Below are 18,468 nucleotides of genomic sequence, written 5' to 3' on the forward strand. Positions count from 1 at the left end.
TGGAAAGGGGATGGGGAGACACCCCCTGAGGCTGCCTCCTCATACTTTTAATGACAATAATGCAACAAAAACCTTTATATAAACAGTTTATTTACTCTAAACAGCAACACAGACAAAACGCCATATAAACACAAAGGAAGTGATGCGAAAACAAGAGGCTGGCTGACTTTGGATCTGAGGCTCATAGCAACACAACCCGGGTTCTGCGGAGAGAAGGACAGAGGCGCGAGGGAAGGGGACAGGCCGATTTCCTTTCCATACAGCCAGCTGGAGGGTAGTGTAGCTCTGACAGGGGAAGCATGCCTGCACCCGCGAGCAAAGGGAACTAGCTCCTCAGGGACTCATAGAAGTATAAAAGTTTATCATTTTACAGCAGTTGAAATACTGACATCAATATTAAAATAAAAGCAAGTTTTACATAACAATCAAAATACAAAAGACTGAAGGAAGAGACCCTGTATGAAAAACTGGGCAATTCAGCAAGTGGAGAACTGTGTACCAGTGGCGGAAATGGAAAATGGCGCCCGCCCACCTCCCCTAGGTGACTAGTTATTGTATAGAGCAATGCTAGATCTGCAAGTGTTGTAAACAAGTTCTTGCCAAACCAATCCCTTCCTTTTGATGTTGCCGCAGGTCGCTGCTTATGAGGGTGCAAACTTCTTGGCTTGTGCTCGAACCCTTTTCTCATATTCCACTCTGTTTTGGCTGAGGAGGTCAAGAGAGAGACAGGTTAGAATAGCCTGGGCTGGTCTAACCAGTGACCAGCAGTTTTCTCTCTCTTCTGTTTGAAACAGCATTAGTCATTTTGGAGAGAAAATACGGATCGCTCATCTAGTCTCAATAACAGACACAGACATCTGCTGGGTTTTCCCAGGGGACTCAGTCCCGAGTGTGAAGGTACGGAGCGGGGGCAGCTTTCTGGTGGTCGGAGGACCTCAGCTGGGACTCCAGTGTGAGAGGAGGTGCCAAGGGAAGGGGGCTGGTGGGCACTGCCCCAGGCCAGGGAGGTGCAGCAAACTTGCCATCAGAGGAGACCAGCTGCCACCAGGGGATCACTGTGACCTCGAGGCCCTTGGGTACACGATGCATTTATGAACAGGGCTCCTGACACCCCAGGTCAGAGGTCTCGTCAAATACTTCAGGGGCCGGTCAGGAGCCCTCCTTGGAGCTCAGGCGCAGTGTGTGCACTCAGACCCTGATAAGAAAGCCAGGGCTCCTTCCAAGCTGTGCTCGCAACAAGCAGGCCTCAGAGCACTGGTCCCTGCCCACGACGCAGGCCCAGGGTTGGCACAGAGGGGCCAACAGAATTTCTCTTAGCTCTGCCCAGTGCAGACCACGGGCCCTGGCACCCCAGGCCTCCTCTCCAGCCTCTCTGGGGAAAGGCTGCAATGGCAGCACCAGGAGAGGCGGAAACCTGCCTGGAGCCTGCCCTGAGCTGGCATGGTGCCCAGGTGCACATGGTCCCAGGAGGCCAGTGTCGGCACCACGCCTGGCCGAGAGCCAAGAATGAGGGCCAGAGGACAAGCTTCTACCGCCAGGCCGTGCTGCGAGCAGCCTGCGCTCCTGTGCTTCCACCCTGGCCGAGGTCCCAGACCCCCAGGGTGGAGGCAGCTAGCTAGGAGGGCTCTGGAAGGAGCTGGAGGCAATAGCAGAGGCAGCCCAGTCCAACCCTGCCATTTTCCAAGCGAGGTTTGGCACAGGGTGTTTGCCCTAGAGCACCTGCCAGTGTAGGGCACACCCTGTGACCTTCCGAAAACACAAGAAAAGAGATCTGAAAAAAGAGATTAAGCATATTTCACAAAAGGTGCTTTTAAACATGCTTACAGGAGAAATGATGTCTCATTCCTGTGAAGCAGTGGATGATGCCACCGGGCATGTAAGGACCCGTAGTACAGAGGAGATGCTCCAATCCCGAGTAGGCACCAGCTGGGAGCATCCACTGGCACACAGCAGTGCCCGCTGACCCCATGCTGCGAGTGCCGCAATACCACAACTCAACAGTGAGCGCCATGACAGACGGGGCTGTGGGCCAGTGGCGCGCCATCAAGACACACGCACAACTCGCCCAAGGCATCATACCCACACGGCCACACACCGGGCCTGGCAAGCTCTCTCTAAGGCCAGCAAGAAGACATTTTGGCTTTGTGGACCTATCGCAATGGCTCAGATACTAAGGACCCAAGTGGCCCTATTTACAGAGGCGTAGGCTGACATGGCCTGATGCAGACAGATGTTGCAGTGCAAACGACACAGCATCCAGTTCAAGGGTCAAGATATGAGAACTCCTGGAATTGCTGATGCACAGCAGCCAAGTAAATTTAAGGCAGCTCCACTGGAATCACTCACAGCAATTCCTCTGGCTGGGAGGAGAAACTCCGCCCCTGCCCAGGAGCGGCTCGCCACTCTTGGCCACCAGGGGGCGCCCCGGGCCAAAACTGGGCTGGACCCAGGAACTTGAAGCCATTTGGGAGGGGAGGGGGCACCTCTTGCAACCTGGTGCTTCTCTTCAGATGAACTCAGGCCACCTGAGCTGCTCAGAGAGCCTACCTGTTGCAGTTCCACAAACGCCCCCTTGGAAAGAACAAGCCCCCGTTCAGTCAGCCTCTCCCTGTGGGTCAGGTTTCTGAACATGGGTAAGTGGAGCAATAGGGTCAGAGCTGCCAATTCGGCATAGCACCCTGCCCAGACCAGCTAGGGAGGCTGGCCAGGAAGGCCAGGGTCCTCCCCACTGTCCAGCCAGCCAGCCCCACGTGCCAGGTTTAGCGCCACTGCTCACTCTAAGAAACACCAGGCCCTCTTTTCCAGAGCACCCAGATGACCAAGAGCAAGTTGGGAGCGCCACTTCCCTAGCGGACCATCCCCCTGGACCTGCCATACCCAGGCTGGGCCCAAGGAGGGCAGAGGTGGGAGGTCCATGGCCTCTTCCTCCAGTGTCCACACCCTTCCCTTTGAGCTGAAACGGGCTCCAGGAGGCACAGGATTTGACTGGCGATATCCCATCAGGGGCAAAGTAGTCCAGTAGGAGCCCATGTCATCGGGCTGCCTCCTGCCAACCCCCAACATGGCTCTGGCCACACCAACCCTGGTCGCCCATTCTTGCCACCACAGGCCCTTTGCACATGCAGCTCCTCCTCGGAAGCCTCCCTGGTCACCTCAGTCCCCCCTTTTCGGCACCAAGCCCAGGTGAGCTGCCAGGTGAGCTTGTGTGTTTGCCGCCCTCTGAGGGTCAGGACTATCCACCCGCCCACAGCTTGCCTACTGCTCCCCTTCCTACAGGCAGCCTGGAAGGAACTTCTGGGGAAGGGGAAGGCTGTGCGAGCTGATGAGAGAGGTCACAGCAAGAGGGGCCAGATCACTAACCAGTAAATTGTGTAGGCCTCTGCTTGAGCTGGATCTTGAATATTTGGTTCATTTAGAAGTTCCTGTATTCCTAATAAGATCTGTGTGAGAGAGAAAAACAAAGCAAGGTGGGAGGTCAGCAGTTCAAAAGGCAAACTCTGGTCCTGAAGGAAGGCTGAGGCGAGGCCCTCGCGCTGCATACCTGCTTAATTGTGATGGCTGGCCTCCAGTCCTTGTCTTCCTCAAGGATGGACAAGCACACAGTGCCCGAAGGGTACACGTTCGGGTGAAATAATGGTGGTTCGAATTTGCCTAGACCACATGGAAAAAAGGAAATGTGTTTTGGTGACAGCTGTCCTACAGAATGTCCTGTCCTGATGACCCCTCCCCTTCCCCTCCCATCTTCCCTGCACCTTGCTGGTCATCAGGCATTTCCCAAAACCTGTTTACAAAAACAAAATTGGCCACAAAGCAGGAGGAGGTGGGAAGAGGTAGGAGAGGAGCAAGTGTGCCTTCCAACGGACTCAGAGGTAGAGCCACATCACTCCCCAGGACCTGCTTCAGGACAGTGAGAGTCAGAGGACAGCCCCAGACGGCCTCCCCAGCCGGTCTGGGCTTGAGAAGATGGGAAGGGGCAGCTGCAGCAGGTGACTAGGTCCTGGGGAAGCAGCCAAGGTCCTTCCAAATGAGAGTTTATTTTCTTTTTAAAAAATTAACACAGCCCTAACTGGTTTAGCTCAGTGGATAGAGCGTCGGCCTGCGGTCTTAAGGGTCCCAGGTTCAATTCCGGTCAAGGGCACGTACCTTGGTTTCGGGCACATACCCAGTAGGGAGTGTGCAGGAGGCAGCTGATCGATGTTTCTCTCTCATCAATGTTTCTAACTCTCTATCCCTATCCCCCTTCCTCTCTGTAAAAAATCAATAAAATATATTTAAAAAAAAAAAAAATTAACACATGTAAAAAGTTTGAAAATATAAAAGAACAGGAAAAAAAAATTGCCATGAGCACTACCCAGGGACCATTAACCACAGCTGACATTTTAGCATTATTTTTTTATCCTTTTTTCTGGGTACTTTCTTTTTTTTAAACATTAATTTTACCTAGAAAAGTGTAGCAAGTCTAGTACAACCTGATGAATTACTGACAAAAAATAAATACAATCCACTAACAGCAATAGCTTCTCAGAAAACTCCCTCATAGATCGCCCACTCCATTTGCCCAACTAAACCAACCTGTAATCCCAGAAAGGACATCTTGAACTGTCTGTGCACAACCCCCCCCCCCCCCCCCCCCCCCGCACTCATGGGTCATGTCCCCTCACAGGCGGTGGCAGTTACTCACTCCTGTTGCTGCGCAGCAGCCCCTGGGAGACTGGCCGCACACAACTTGCCCACCTCACTGCAGGTGCACATGTGAGTGAATACTAATACAGCTCTGATCGCTCCTGGATGTGAATTCTGGTGCACACATGTGCATTTCCATCTGGAAATGCTGGATCACAGGGTGTCTGTGTTGAATGTGGATAGATACTGCCAGTTTCCAAAGAGGCTGTACCTACTTACAACTCACTGCTTCACAGTATTGCCAACACCTGGTGTATCAGCTGTGGACTTCAGCCATTATTACTATTTTTTAAAAATATGTATTTTTGCCCTAGCCTGCTTGGCTCAGTGGATAGAGCGTCAGCCTGCAGACTGAAGGGTCCCGGGTTCGATTCCAGCTGAGGGCACATGCCTGGGTTGTGGGCTCGTTCCCCAGTAGGGGGCGTGTAGGAGGCAGCCAATCAATGATTCTCTCTCATCATTGATGTTTCTATCTTTCTCCTCCCTTCCTCTCTGAAATCAATAAAAATATATATATATATTTTTTAATTTCTTTATTGATTTCAGAGAGGAAGGGAGAAGGAGAGAGAGAGAGATAGAAACATCAATGATGAGAGAATCATTGATTGGCTGCCTCCTGCACGCCCCCTACTGGGGATCGAGCCTGCAACTCAGGCATGTGTCCTTGACCAGAATCAAACCCAGGACCCTTCAGTCCACAGGCTGACACTCTATCCACTGAGCCAAACTGGGCTGGGGCCCCGACTCGGCCATTCTTAAATGAATCATGATTGCCTCTAATGGCTCTAAGTTGTATTTCCCTGATGACCTCTGGGGGTGAGCACCTTTCATTTACTGGGATAAACTGGCTACTTCTTTGGAGAAGTTCTTGTTCAAGTCTCTTGTACACTTTTCTATTGGGTTGTCTCACTGATTTGTAGGAGCTCTACATATTCTGGACACAAGCCTTCTGTCAATTACATGTCTCACAGGTACCTTCTCCCACTCTGAGTTTGCATTTTTGCTCTTTTAATTGTACATTTGGTGAACACAAGTTCCTAATTTGAATTTAATCTGATTTATCAATCTTGTTTCTTAGCTAGAGAAGTGTACCAATGATGAATACTAGCATTCCCCAGGCCCCCAGCCCCACTTCCCCGTCTCTTCTGGCTTTCTCCCATATGAAGTCACCTCCCGACTCCGCACATCACTCATCGCGTGGCCTGTTGACTTTATAACAGGACTCCAGCATACGCTCCTCTGTGTCTGGCTCTCTCCACTCAACACCACGTTTGGGAGACTCACTCCTGCTGAGCGCGTGTAGATCCCTCGTTCTTGCAGCTGCGCTTACCCGTTCTATTCTGAATGGACACTTGGGTTGTCTCCAGCTTTTGGCTTTTACAGACAGAGCTGTCATAAACATGCTGTCCATGCCTCTCGGTGGACATGTGTATGCATTTCTATTGAATATTTACTTGAGTTGACAGCTGGGGCCAAGGGTAGGGATAAGTTTAGCTTCAGTAGACATGCCAGACAGCTTTCCAAAGGAAATGTCCAAAATTTACTCTTTCTCTGGTGCACCTACGTGGTGTCTGCTGCTCGGCATCCTGTCCTTCGCCTGTTCACGCTGTGGCTGTAACTTGTAATTCCCTGGTAAGAAGTTACATCTCTTTTTGTGCTGATTGGCCGGGTGGAGAACCTCTTGCCAAGGGCCTGTTCCATCAAATGGTTATATTTTTCTTATTGATTTGTGGAGGCTGTTGATATATTCAATATAAGTATTAATATATAGATATAATTTTCTCCCCTCTTCACTGCCAGTGGTGTCTTTTGGTGAAGAGATGGTCTTTTTTTCCCCCCAGTGTTCAGCCTTCTATTAGACTCCGCCTCTCGGAGGAGCCCACTCCCTGTGGGTAGGGTGTTCTGGGAAGGGCAGGGGGGGCTCTGTCACCCTGTCCTTGGGAGGACCGTGTGTGGTAAGGTTTGTGAGTTTGTGGCAGTGTCTGGGAAAGGGCTTCATGCCCCATGGGGTGCACTTGCAGTGGTGCACAGGGCCCTTTCTGGGGGGACAGCCTGGGGATGGGCAGGCAACAGCTGAGCCTTGGCTCTCCTTTGGGGCCTTCCCTTGGCACCTTCAGGCCCAGCTCCCTAGGTGATCCTTTCTTGGAGGGTCAGTGGGCACACCTGCCTCACAGCAGCTGTGTGATCCTTGCCTGGCACTGCCTCTCTGGGCCTGTTTCCTCTACTGGGAGCTGGGCCCTAACCTCTCAGAGGGAGGCTCCCCTGAATGGGTCCCCTGGGCATAGACTGTCTGTGTGTGGAGCAGGTGACTGGGACAGGGGCCTAGACATGGGGGCCTTGGGAGGCCTAGTTGTCTTTGTCCTTGGCACCGTGTTTGAGGATGCGGGTGAACTCCACGTAGTTGAAGTTGCCTTTCTTGACAATGGGAGCCTCGTGGTACATCTCGTCCACTTCCTCATCTGTGAAGCGGTCACCCATGGTGGTGAGCAGCTCCCGAAGATGGTCCTCATGGATAAAACCTGAGGCCTCTTTGTCGAAGCAGGCAAAGGCATTGTGGATCACGTCCTCGGGGTCCGTGCCATTCAGCTTCTCCCCAAACACGGTCAGGAACATGGTGAAGTTGATGGGTCCAGGGGCCTTGCTCATCATGCCCTCCAAGTACTCATCTGTGGGGTTCTTCCCCAGGGAGGCCAGCATGTCATGCAAGTCCTCCTTGTCAACGAAGCCATCTCGGTTCTGGCTGATCATGTGAAGGCCTGCTTAAACTCCTGGATCTGGGACTGGTCAAACATCGCAAAGACACTGGATGTGGCCTGCTGTGGCCGCTTCTTGGTGGTCTTGACCTTGGCTCGCTTACTAGACATCTTGGCTTCAGGTGGGTGGGGCTTCCCTGGTGCGGGGAAGGTACTCTCTCGGTGCGCAAAGCTGGTGCAGAGCCGGGTCAAGAGATGGTCTTAATTTCAGTGTAGTCCAATCGATCATTTCCCCTCTGGGGGAAAAGCACTTTTCATGCCTTCCTGGTTAAGAAAGCTCTGCCTATCCAAGCCATGAAGACATCCTCCTGTCTTCCTCTAAAAGCTGTACTGTCCCACCCACCTTCCCACTGGACATCACAATCCACCAGGAAGGCTTTGGTCTATAGGGGGAAACTGAGCTCTCCTTATTCTTCCACTAGGACAGTCGGCTGTCCCGTCCATGCATGAGAAGACCATCTTCTCCCCACGCACTGCAGTGTCAGCTCTCATAAGTCACTCCATTGTACACCTGCGTTTTTCTGGACTCTCTGCATCTCAACTACTTTAGGAGGTCTCAACCGGATTCATGTCTTGCCTGTCCTGCTAACGGGTCTGGGTACTTTTTACCCAGTGAGCCCCAACTTAGGCCTCACCATCCTCCCCTCCTAAAACTCCAAGGGCCACAGCAAGTCTTGGCACTCTGCATTTCCTACATTTTATAGCCTGTGGTGTGATAATTTCCACAAAAATCTGCTTGGGTTTTGACTGGGATTACACTGAATTTGTACATCAGCTTGGAGAGAACTGACATCTTCATAACAGCGTGCCTTCTCATCCGTAAACCTGGCCATCTCTGGTTATTTAGGCTTTCCTTCCTTCTCTCGTAAATGTTCTAGTTTTCAGTATAGAGGTCTTAAATGTCTTTACTGGATTTACTCCAGGGTACCTGATGCTACTATAAAAGGTATAGTTTAAAAATGTTCATTTGGCCCTGGCTGGCTTAGCTCAGTGGATGGAGCATCGGCCTGCGAACTGAGGGGTCCTGGGTTCGATTCTGGTCAAGGGCACATGCCCGGGTTGCAGGCTCGATCCCCAGTGGGGGGCGTGCAGGAGACAGCCGACCAATGATTCTCTCTCATCATTGATGTTTCTCTCTCTCCCTCCCTCTCCCAAATCAATAAAAAAACCCCATATATTAAAAAAATAAATAAATAAATTAAAAAAAAAAAGTTCATTCGTAGCCCTAGCCAGTTTGGCACAGTGAACAGAGCATCGGCCTGAGGACTGAAGGGTCCCAGGGTCGATTCTAGTCAAGAGCACATGCCTGGGTTGCAGGTTTGATTCCCAGCCCCAGTCGGGGTGCGTGTGGGAGGCAACCAATTGATGTGTCTCTCTCACATTGATATTTCTCTTTCTCTCTCTCCCGCTCCCTTCCACTGTCTCTGAAAATAAATGAAGGAAAAAAAATGCCCTTGGGTGAGGATTAACAACAAAACACACACACACACACACAAAAAAACATTCATTTGTTGCAACTGTATGGAAATGGGTTTTTATATGTTAAGGTTTTATTCAGCAACTTTAATAAACAGACTTAGAGAAAGATGGTCTTTGGCAGCCGTGGGCAAACTACGGCCCGCGGGCCGGATCTGGCCCGTTTGAAATGAATAAAACTAAAAAAAACCAAAACAAAACAAACAAACAAACAAAAAAAGTACCCTTTTATGTAATGATGTTTACTTTGAATTTATATTAGTTCACACAAACACTCCATCCATGCTTTTGTTCCGGCCCTCCGGTCCAGTTTAAGAACTCATTGTGGCCCTCGAGTCAAAAAGTTTGCCCACCCCTGGTCTATGGTGTAAGCCTTCCTTTTCCATTTCTCTGCTGGGATTTCTTTTTCCTACACTGCTACATTTGCTTAGAATTCCAATACAATGTTGCATAGAAGTGATGAAAGCAGCTATCTCACTTCTTATTTAAAGTAATACCTACACATGACACACACACACAAAATTCAAACAGCAAAGAACCACTTCAAATGAAGTAAGGCTCCATCCCAGTGGTTACGTTATGAACTGATAATTTAAGTAAGTCTTCTGCTAGATGCTATTTTAATGGGAAACATACTTCTATCTCTTAAATCACTAACCACGAGTTAACATGTAGTCTTGCCTTCCCACATGCCGGGCACTTTCAGACACACCGAGGCGCATTCAATTAACCAGCTGTGGACGGTATCTGTTGATGTCTAGCTGCCAAGGGGGAGAGATTTGGTGCCTTCTCCCCCTCATCCTGAGTTTTGTTAAACTGCATCATGGTCTACCTGTGGCTGTTTTAAACATGGCTGTGGCCTTTTCTTTCTCCGCCTTCTGTTGGCGTAGTGTGCCATCCATCCAGGCTGCAGATGCAGGCCCGGGGTTGGGTGTGAAATTCTAACAGATGACAGGTCACAGCAAAAACATTCCTCTGAGGAGTAAGGTTCTGAATGGTGCTTCTCCTGCATGTCCATCCCCATCCGGGGCAGGCATGTTGTGGCCTCATCCCTGACAGGCATAAGGGTTCAGGAGCCTCCCCTGGATCTCATGAACATTCATGCTAGGGCCCGGGAGCTTCCCAGTTGTAGAGAGAAAACTGGACACTTGGTTTGTTAGGTGGACCTCCCACCCCGGGGCTAGAAACACTCAGATCCACAGTCATCCGTAAGGATCAGTGTGACGCAGCCACAAGGATCAGAGCACCGGGGCCACCCTGTGTGAGCAGAGTGTGCAATAACCGACACCCCCGGAGGCCGGGCTCTCTGAAGAGGACTCAGATCTCTGCTGGAGCACGATCAAAGCCAACCTTTGAGGACTTCGTTGTACTTACATTTCGGAGGTGAGGATGGATAGTCATCTTTGAAGAGCATGCGTAGCTTAAACAAGCCTCCTTCCCAAGGGGTCTGTTGGGAAATGAAGCTGTGATGAGATGTGTGCTGCCTCTTGCTGCAGAGGCCCAGGAGGAGAGGGGCATGCTGCTGCTACACGGCCCCAGTGACCCTGCCCACAGCTCAATGACCCCACAACAGGACTGGCGGAACCTCCATGAGCCCTGAGGGCCAATGGGAAAGAGTCCTCCCTGGAGAGGAGCAGACAAGCGGCCCATGGCGGGGTGCAGGGTCTGTACCTGAGCAGCAAGGTAAGGACTAAGTGAGCTCAAATGCAGACCCCCTCCCTCAGGTCCCACCTGTCCCTGGTCAGCCTCCAGCTCTTCAGTCCAACACTCCTTCAAAACTGGGAGGGCGACAGCTACAGCCCACCAGCCTCACTCACCTAAGATAAAGGGCCACGTATGGGTTCAATGGAGGCTGGGGTGCATGCTGGGCCCTCAACAGTCTCAGTTGAAGCAAACCCAGACCACATTTTCTTGTGGACAAAGTCCTAATCCTGCCAGCTCAAGGCAAGGGAAGGAGACTGTCAAGAAAACACCATGGCTGAGCATCGTGGATTCTCAGGAGAGACCATGGAGGGGGAAGTGGAGGCAATGAGGCCTTAGCACAACCCAAAAGCCTCCGGGGTCTCCTCCTTCCCTTGCAGTCACCAGGAAGAGCCATATGCTGGGCTGTTGGAGACCCTCACTCCTTAACGCCTCAAACGCACTGGTTCTAACTGGCCCAGATACTCAGCGGAGCACTACCTTGGGAGGACTGTGGCTGTGTGTGAAGGATATGTGGGCCCCATGCAGCCATCACAGGTGGTCAGGGATTTGCCACCAGTTCAGGCTCACACACCCATGAGTGTTGCGGTCTGGGCTGGTTCAGGAGCCTCCCCTGGATCTCATGAACATTCACGCTAGGGCCCGGGAGCTTCCCAGTTGTAGAGCGAAGACTGGAAACTTGGTCTGTTAGGTGCACCTCCCACCCCGGGGCTAGAAACACTCAGATCCACAGTCATCCGTAAGGATCAGTGTGACGCAGCCACAGGGACCAGAGCACTGGGGCCACCAAGTTTATCCTGGGCCCTCAACAGTCTCAGTTGAAGCAAACCCAGACCACATTTTTTTGTGGACAAAGTCCTAATCCTGCCAGCTCAATGCATCCAGGATACATTCCCTCTGCTGATGCAGGGACGTGGGGGTGCTGTCAGGCCCCCAACTTAGAATCAGGGCTCAGTACATCCAGGATAAACTTGAAGGCCTGCGTGGTTCCTACAGCCCCTTCTCCATCCTGTCTCCAAGACTCCCTTTGCTCCCAAAGATGCAGCAGGATCTGGGCCTACTCCCCCTGCCGCAGCTCAGTTCCTTCCTTTAGCATTAAAACTGCCAGGGGCCGGTGGGGTGGTGCCACATGTCACACCAACCTTGTCCCACCATTTCATGTCCCCTGGCCTGTGTGATCACCACGTTAAGTACACTTGAACCGAAGTCCTTCTGAAGGGTCCGACCGTTCCCAACAGTCCACCCCACACCTGAGCACGGGTGCTTCTTACCCCCTTTTTCCCTGGAATGGCACACTCCCAGTTCATGAGGTTCATTGTGCCGTCGGGGTTTTTTGTGGGGACAGCTACAAAACCCTGCGAGAAAACCACACACAAGCGCATCAGTTCTGTGGCAGCTCATCTTCGCTGCCCACAGGAACCCTGTGCCTCCCACCCCGTCAGGGAGAGGACCCACTGAGCTACATGGAGAAATCAAGCTTTCCTTACAAATGGGTGGTCTTTTCTCCAAGCTTTCCTCTCCTGGGCGAGTCTGCTGAGGGCGATCCCCGACATATTCAAAGTCCTGAAAGAGACAGCAGGAACGCGATCAGGAGGAAAACCTGGTTCCTTCGGCCCCTTCCCTCACCTGCCCAGTGAGCAGACTTGTTTGCAAGAAAAGTGGGTAAGTGAAGGCTCCCACATGGGCCATAGAGACCATGCATGCTCTTAGCAAGCGGCCCCACCCAGCGTTTGGATAGGCCCCAGGCCCCGACTCCAGCCTTCTCCTACAGGCAGATCACCAGAAAAGAGGCCCGGGCCTCCTGGACACCTCCATGTGGGTGCCTTGTCAACTGCCTGGCCCCAGGGCTCCACGACAACCCCTCACGCTCCATTACATGGTGACACAGAGGATCAGAGAGGCGAAGCCACAGGCGTGGGTCTCAGACCTGCTGGGTGCTGTGCAGGAAGGGATGCCGAGTACTCCCGGCAGACACCTGGCACCCGTGCCCCCCAACCCCCACTTTAGTCACACCCAGCAGTGGGGTCCAGTCCCACCATCATACACACAGGAAAGGCAGGACCAGGTGGGGATACCCAGAATGCTGGCTTGAGACCTGGGAAGGGCCGGGATGAATCGCTTCCCTCTGCTGATGCAGGGACGTGGGGGCGCCGTCAGGCCCCCAACTTAGAATCAGGGCTCAGAATTCAGATTCAGGCCTAGCCAGGATGACCTTATTCTTGAAGGCAACCAAGAGGCAAAGTGCACCAGGGCAGGGGGCAGCTCAACTGCATTGTGGAAACGTCCAGACAGCTCACCAGGCCCAGCAGTCGACAGACCCACGTGTCCCCAGGGTCCCGGGCTCTTTCCTCTGCCCCCTCCACTTTCTCATCCTACAGCCCCACCCTGGCACTCCCCAAACAAGTAATGGATCAAGGCCCGTCTCCCATGTACTTTGGGAAAGTCAACAAAAGGGAAGCAGCTAACAGAGCCCAGGAACTCCTCGGAGCACCAGGCAGCAGTGAGACCTCAGCAGGCCTGGACCACAGACTCTCAAGGCTCAGTGCCTTTAGCTGTTCAAATGAACAGCCTGGAGCCCTCAGGTAAAGCAGCATCTCCAGGTGCCTGGCACGCCAGACCAGACTGCAGGGCACTGAATCGTAACGTTGCCTCCAGCTGCCCATGAGAAAGCAGATGCAGAGGTGACACGGTCACAAAACCTGCTGGAGAATTTGACCCTAAGTGTGCTGGTTGGTCCTCAAAGTCCATGGAAACACTGAAGATACCTTGGATGAAGCACATGCATTTACCATAAACAAGGCTTCCCCAAGCCTTCAGATTGATACTGAGGCTAGGGGAGAGGTCTCCTCTCTGCCTCTGCAGGGAAAAGGTCCAGCACAAGGGCCTGAGTACAATGTGGGGTGCCCTCCACAACCACAACAGGGTGCTCAACCCTGTACGGAAAAAACACATCTCCAGCAGGGCATCACTCGACAGCAGCCGTGCTCTCCTGCCCAGCATGGACCACTGCCCCAGCCTCCACACAGGCCTGTTCTGGAGATAGGAACTGAGGTCCAGAAGGACCTGCCCTGAGGCCGGAGCCTCAACGCAAACCCAGGTGGTCTTCTGACCGGGGGTGGGGGGTGGCAGGGCTACTCTCTCCTGCTGCAGTGTCCCTTGCTCAGTAACTACTATTTCAATCTCCCCACCTCACCCCACCCCACCCCGACCTACAACTCCCTCAGCAACCCAGATGGTGCTCTTCACTCCAGTAGCCACACCACCTGACTGTCCTGCCCAGTCCCCCAAGGCTCACACTATTTGTGGAGGAGGTGTTAGGTAAGGCCAACAGTTCAACAGCAGGCATCAAATGCACATTCCCAGGGCTCAGAGGCGACTGTGGAGTCAGGAGCTCTGGGAGGCCCCGGTGCTTTGGGTTTTGGGCAGCTCTTGAACGACTATTTTCCCAAGAAGTAGGCACAGGAGGAGGGTATGGGGTTGCCTTTGCAGAAAAGCACTGTCGCCTCCAATCCCACCTAGGAGCCCAGGTCTCAGGAGCCAGTTATAAACCGCCAGACCAACTGGATGTGGTACATTTTCAAGAAACAGGGATGTTTATGTTATCACAAGAAAAGTGGGGAAAAAACAAAAGCCCTCCGTCAAGGGTGACAGGTGCACCAACTTGGACTGTGGTCCTCAGCTCCAGCATTGTGACTCCAGAACACACCTTACCCAAGACTAAGTCCAAAGTAGATTAACACTGGCTCGCACCCAGTGGAACTGCTCACTGCACCACACAACCCCGAGCTCTGGTCTGCCCATTTCTTCCCCAGGGGGTGTCTGCCCAAACCACTGAGGTGCTCATGAAGAGCCTGACAGGATGCTGCCCTGGGGGCTCACAGGGGAGGAAGTTGTGTGCTGGGAAGCACTAGGTGCTGGAGATGCAAAGCAGCACCATGGGGGCCAGAGGCACCTGCTCTAAACAGTGGCCGCCTGGCAGGAGACTGTGCCAGGCAACATGGTTCAGGAACAGTAGGGCTAGTGGGCCAGAGGAGAGTGGAAAGGGAAGGCCTGCGTGAGGGACGTGAGGGCCTCCGGGGTGGTACACAGAGGAGCAAACCAGCAGCTTCTGTCAGAAGTGGGCAGTGACAGTGGTGACTGACTGGGAGGCTTGAGTTGTAGCCCTGATGTCGGAAAAGTCTTCATTTCTAAGTTTCTCTAAGTCTTCACTTCAACTGATTCTAAATGGCATGAGCCCATGTTATCCACATCCTCACCTCCAGGTTGGAGGGCACAGCACATGCTAGCCTCAAAGTACTGCCCCTGCCCCCAGCGGGCAGGCCCCTCATCGCTGGCCATGGCAAAGCCGACAGCACAGGCTGGCAGGATGCTTCTGCTGGATTAACACAGAAGTTCAGTGACCAAAGACAAGCAACCTGGGAAGCATTGTTTAAGTGAGGCACAAGGCCCTTAGCCAGGCATCGAAGCTGGTTTCTGAAGCCCAGGCCAGCTCTGGAACACTGAGCAACCGTGGATACTGTGTAGGGCCACACAATGCTCCCAGGGCTCAGGGGGGCTGAGGCCAGCAGGGTGATCCCCAGCGTGGCCTGCCTCCTGCTGACCCTGTGCCAGGACCCGCCTCTTCTGCTCTGAGGATGGAACAAAGCTGCACACGAACACCCTGTGCCTCGCTGTGGTTGTCCCAGGTATGAAAGGTTAATAGTGAGCGGCAGTTCCGCAGGAGTGCCAATGGACCAGATCAGGCCCTAATAAGACGCTTTCCGCCATCAGGGCAAAGAGCCACAGGTGTTTACCTGCAGTGTCCCAGGCAGACACCTGTCTGCAAGATGGTGCTTCCACTCCTGGTAGCCTTTCCAGTCCAGGAGAAAGCAGCCAGTTTGTTACATTTTAATTACAAAACAGAAGCCTCATTCAGAATCCCACTTAGAACTGACTCCGCCTTCCCCAACAGAGAGAAACATAAGGAGCAGCTAAGTTAAGATGCTTCAGAGCAGCAAAGTTGCAGATTCAAAGATAAAATACTATCCATGAACTACTAGAGACAGCAGCCTGCGGGGCAAAGGCTGGGTTCCCCAGGCTCAGTGGGGAGGTCTGCCCATGAACCCACGCTTCTCAGATCAGCTCTGCTGGTTGACAGCAGAGACTTCAGACCCACTTACTGGCTTTGTGAGTGTGGCAAGTTGTTCATCTCCCCCAAACCTCAACTTCCTCATCTGTAAAATGGGCATAGGTGGCCCAGGTTGAAACAAACACAAACTCCCTCAGGGGAAGGTATGCACTTTGCCTGATCTCTGCCCAGGCTGCACTTCCGGTTCTTTCTCGACAAATCTCCCAGGATCCCAGGCTGTTTCAGAAGCAAGGTCCCAACCCCGAGAGTCACCAAAGACACAACAGCACGCACAACTCACCCCGGAACCACCCAAAAGGTCACAAGCAAATCAGGACAAACTAGCGTCCATCTCCTCTGCCTGTTGGACATGTTCTCTACCTAAAGGTAGCGATTCCTTAACAGCCAGCTACATTCAGAGCTGTATTCTTGGAAAAAGAAACAAAAAAGCCAACTTAGCCAACACAGTAACTTTGCAAACCGAGGAGCTAAGCATGCTTTCAAAATACACCAACCAAACCACTTAAAAAAACTGTGATTTAGGGACGACTTCAGGCCGTGATCCTCCTTCCCTTCCTTTCCCTCCTACTCACGAAAACATCAGTTCCAAGCTCCCTTCAGCGGGTACAAAGCCACCTTAAACACAAAAGGAAACTCTCCTTCCAGCCGAGTGCTGATGTTCAGGGTCCCACCAACGGCAAGTGGAGCTCCTTGGAGGCGCAGGAAAACTCAGACTTGTTTTGCATTTCAGGCATCACCTCCCCCCCACCCCCAATCCAAGCAGCAATTTTGCAATCCAAGACTTTTAACTCTCTCCGCTGGGCCTCTCTGAGCGCCACAGGTTTGTGTGCGGACCCGTGACCCAGGAAACGCACGTCCCTCCGCGGAGGGGAAGCTGCTGTCAACCCCGCGTGGCTCCCCGGCCGCACCGCGAGCCCACGCCGGGGGGACGCCGACACTTTCACAAGGGAAAGCGACGGAGCCCCAAGGCCGGGACGCCGCCGAGGCCGGCCCAGCTGGGTCGCGCCGTAGCCCGCGGCGTCAACAGCTCCCAGGCGGACGGTTCCCGGGCGCGGGGTCGGGGTCAGGTCGGGGGGCGCGCAGGAGGCGGGGGTGGGGGCCCAGGGGACCGTGGGTGGAGGAGCCCGGCCCGACGGCGGCGGAGGCCCGCGCTGCCGAGGTCTGGCCCCCGTCCCGCCGCCGCCGCACCCTGTGCGCCTTCCACCTGGGCTCACCTAGGGCGGCCGCGGCCCGGCGAGCGAGGCGGACGAAGCGGCGGCGACGGAGGCGGCTCGGCACTTCCTTTGTCTCGGGACTTCCCTCCCGAGCCCGCTCCGCGCGCAGCCCGAGCGCTCCGAGGACCCCGGCGCGGGCGGGGCGCGGGCGGGGCTTGCGGGGTCTGTCCGCCGCGTGCCTATATCTCGTGCCGCCGCCGCCGCCCGGCGTCCCGATCGGCCCTCGCTGCCGCATGCCACGTGCTTCCCGCGCCCCGCCGCCACGCGTCCGCGCCCCAGGCTCGCCCAGGGAGCCCAGTCGGGGGGCGGCTTTCCAGTCAGGCGGCGCCCTGGACACCTGTGCTCTTAAAGGAGCCGCATCCACAATGTGAGGGAGTGTCTGCAAACTCCCCTTTGCGATACGCGCGTCCACTCGAGGACACGCCGGTAAGCAGCTGGGGGAGGCGGAGACCGAGATCTCCAAGGGCTCCCCGGATGCCCCGCGGGCACCTTTCCGGGCACGGGTCCCATTGGTCTCCTTAGGGCTAAGGCCCAGGGTTGGGGGACAGAGGCCACCGAGGCCTAAGGAATCCCAGAAGCGTCGCAGCACGGCGGCGATCCTCCGGTTACGGCGCCCTGTGACACCCTTTGCAATTGGCCAGTTCGGAGCGCTGGGTGGGGCGTATGTCAAATTCGTCCAATGAGCTAACCCGGTACAAACGGCCCCGAGCGGGCCTGACCGACGGGAAGAGAATTGCGGACGCTCCCTAACTCTGATGTTGGCCCAGAGGGAGGGGTTCCGGAGCTGCCAGCAGGCGGGGGAGGGGCCAGCTGGGAGCCCCCCCCAACCTTCCCCCGCCCGCCCCCCCCCCCCCCCCCCCCGGCCGCTGCAGTCAGGGTCTGGGGCCCACCCCTATCCCTGTGGGAACGCTAGGCACCTCCCGGTGGGGCCGCCTCCAGCCCCAGCCCCCGGGCCAGCTTCGCTAGCCAAACCCCAGCTCTGGGTGGGGAGAGGGCGCCTGATAGGTCCGCCTGCTCAGCCCGTCTGTGGGCGTTTTGGGATCAGGCAGCGGTGGGTGTGGAGGGCTTCTGGGCGCCAGAGGCGGGGTGGGGGCCCAGGACAGCGGCGGCTACCTGCTTTCACTCACTGCCCCCCCCCCCCCCAAGTCCCCCCATCTCCCTTCTTTCTCTCTCTCTGCTTCCTTCCCCCCCGCCCAGAGTCTCCTATTTGGTCCCGGGTGGGGACCACAGGCCCGGTATCCTATCGCCCACATCTGGCCCAGTGCTCCTAGCAAATGCCAGTGGAGGAGTTCCATGTGCTCCCAGCATTCCTTTACTCTGCAGGAGTAGAATGAGGCTGGGGGGTCTTGTGGGTGTGGTGGCTCTGCCGGCTGAAGAGGGGTGTTGCCTCGGGTAATTCCTGGTCAACAGTGGCCCAGAGAGAGGGCCTGGTGGTGGTAGTGACCAGGGTCTCAGGTGACAAAGCCAGAGGGCCTGACCCCCTTGAACAAAATGCGAGCATTCCGAATCCATC

The 18,468-nt window shown here is 54.4% G+C and overlaps 1 protein-coding gene and 1 pseudogene across 2 annotated transcripts; both read right to left on the reverse strand.

Moving 5' to 3' along the window:
* Positions 1-73: 73 nt before the first annotated feature.
* On the reverse strand, positions 74-17,036 carry UBE2I (ubiquitin conjugating enzyme E2 I). Of its 2 annotated transcripts, XM_070413345.1 has the most exons (7): positions 16,956-17,036; positions 12,101-12,176; positions 11,885-11,968; positions 10,287-10,359; positions 3,542-3,651; positions 3,361-3,440; positions 74-705 (listed from the first exon to the last, which is right to left on the reverse strand). In XM_070413345.1, the coding sequence occupies exons 2-7, from the start codon at positions 12,164-12,166 to the stop codon at positions 642-644; spliced, it is 477 nt and encodes a 158-aa protein (XP_070269446.1). In that variant the 5' UTR covers positions 12,167-12,176; positions 16,956-17,036; the 3' UTR covers positions 74-641. The 2 variants fall into 2 exon arrangements, with proteins under 2 accessions (XP_070269446.1, XP_070269447.1); XM_070413346.1 differs by lacking the exon at positions 11,885-11,968.
* LOC139009209 (myosin regulatory light polypeptide 9 pseudogene) lies at positions 5,808-10,116 on the reverse strand (annotated as a pseudogene).
* Positions 17,037-18,468: the final 1,432 nt, after the last annotated feature.

This window comes from Myotis yumanensis, unplaced genomic scaffold, assembly GCF_028538775.1.
Source record: "Myotis yumanensis isolate MYYU_CA2020_CCGP unplaced genomic scaffold, mMyoYum1.0.hap1 SCAF_4, whole genome shotgun sequence".
NCBI classification, from domain to species: Eukaryota; Metazoa; Chordata; class Mammalia; order Chiroptera; family Vespertilionidae; genus Myotis; species Myotis yumanensis.

Bases quoted from the DNA above. Each gene is read 5' to 3' on its own strand.
- UBE2I (XM_070413345.1), bottom strand. From the start codon at position 12,166: ATGTCGGGGATCGCCCTCAGCAGACTCGCCCAGGAGAGGAAAGCTTGG. The intron at 10,360-11,884 runs GTAAGAAGCACC...ATTTCCCAACAG, and splicing joins CCATTCCAGGGAAAAAGGGG to ACCCCTTGGGAAGGAGGCTT. The intron at 3,441-3,541 runs GTATGCAGCGCG...TCTCTCACACAG, and splicing joins CAGCCATCACAATTAAGCAG to ATCTTATTAGGAATACAGGA.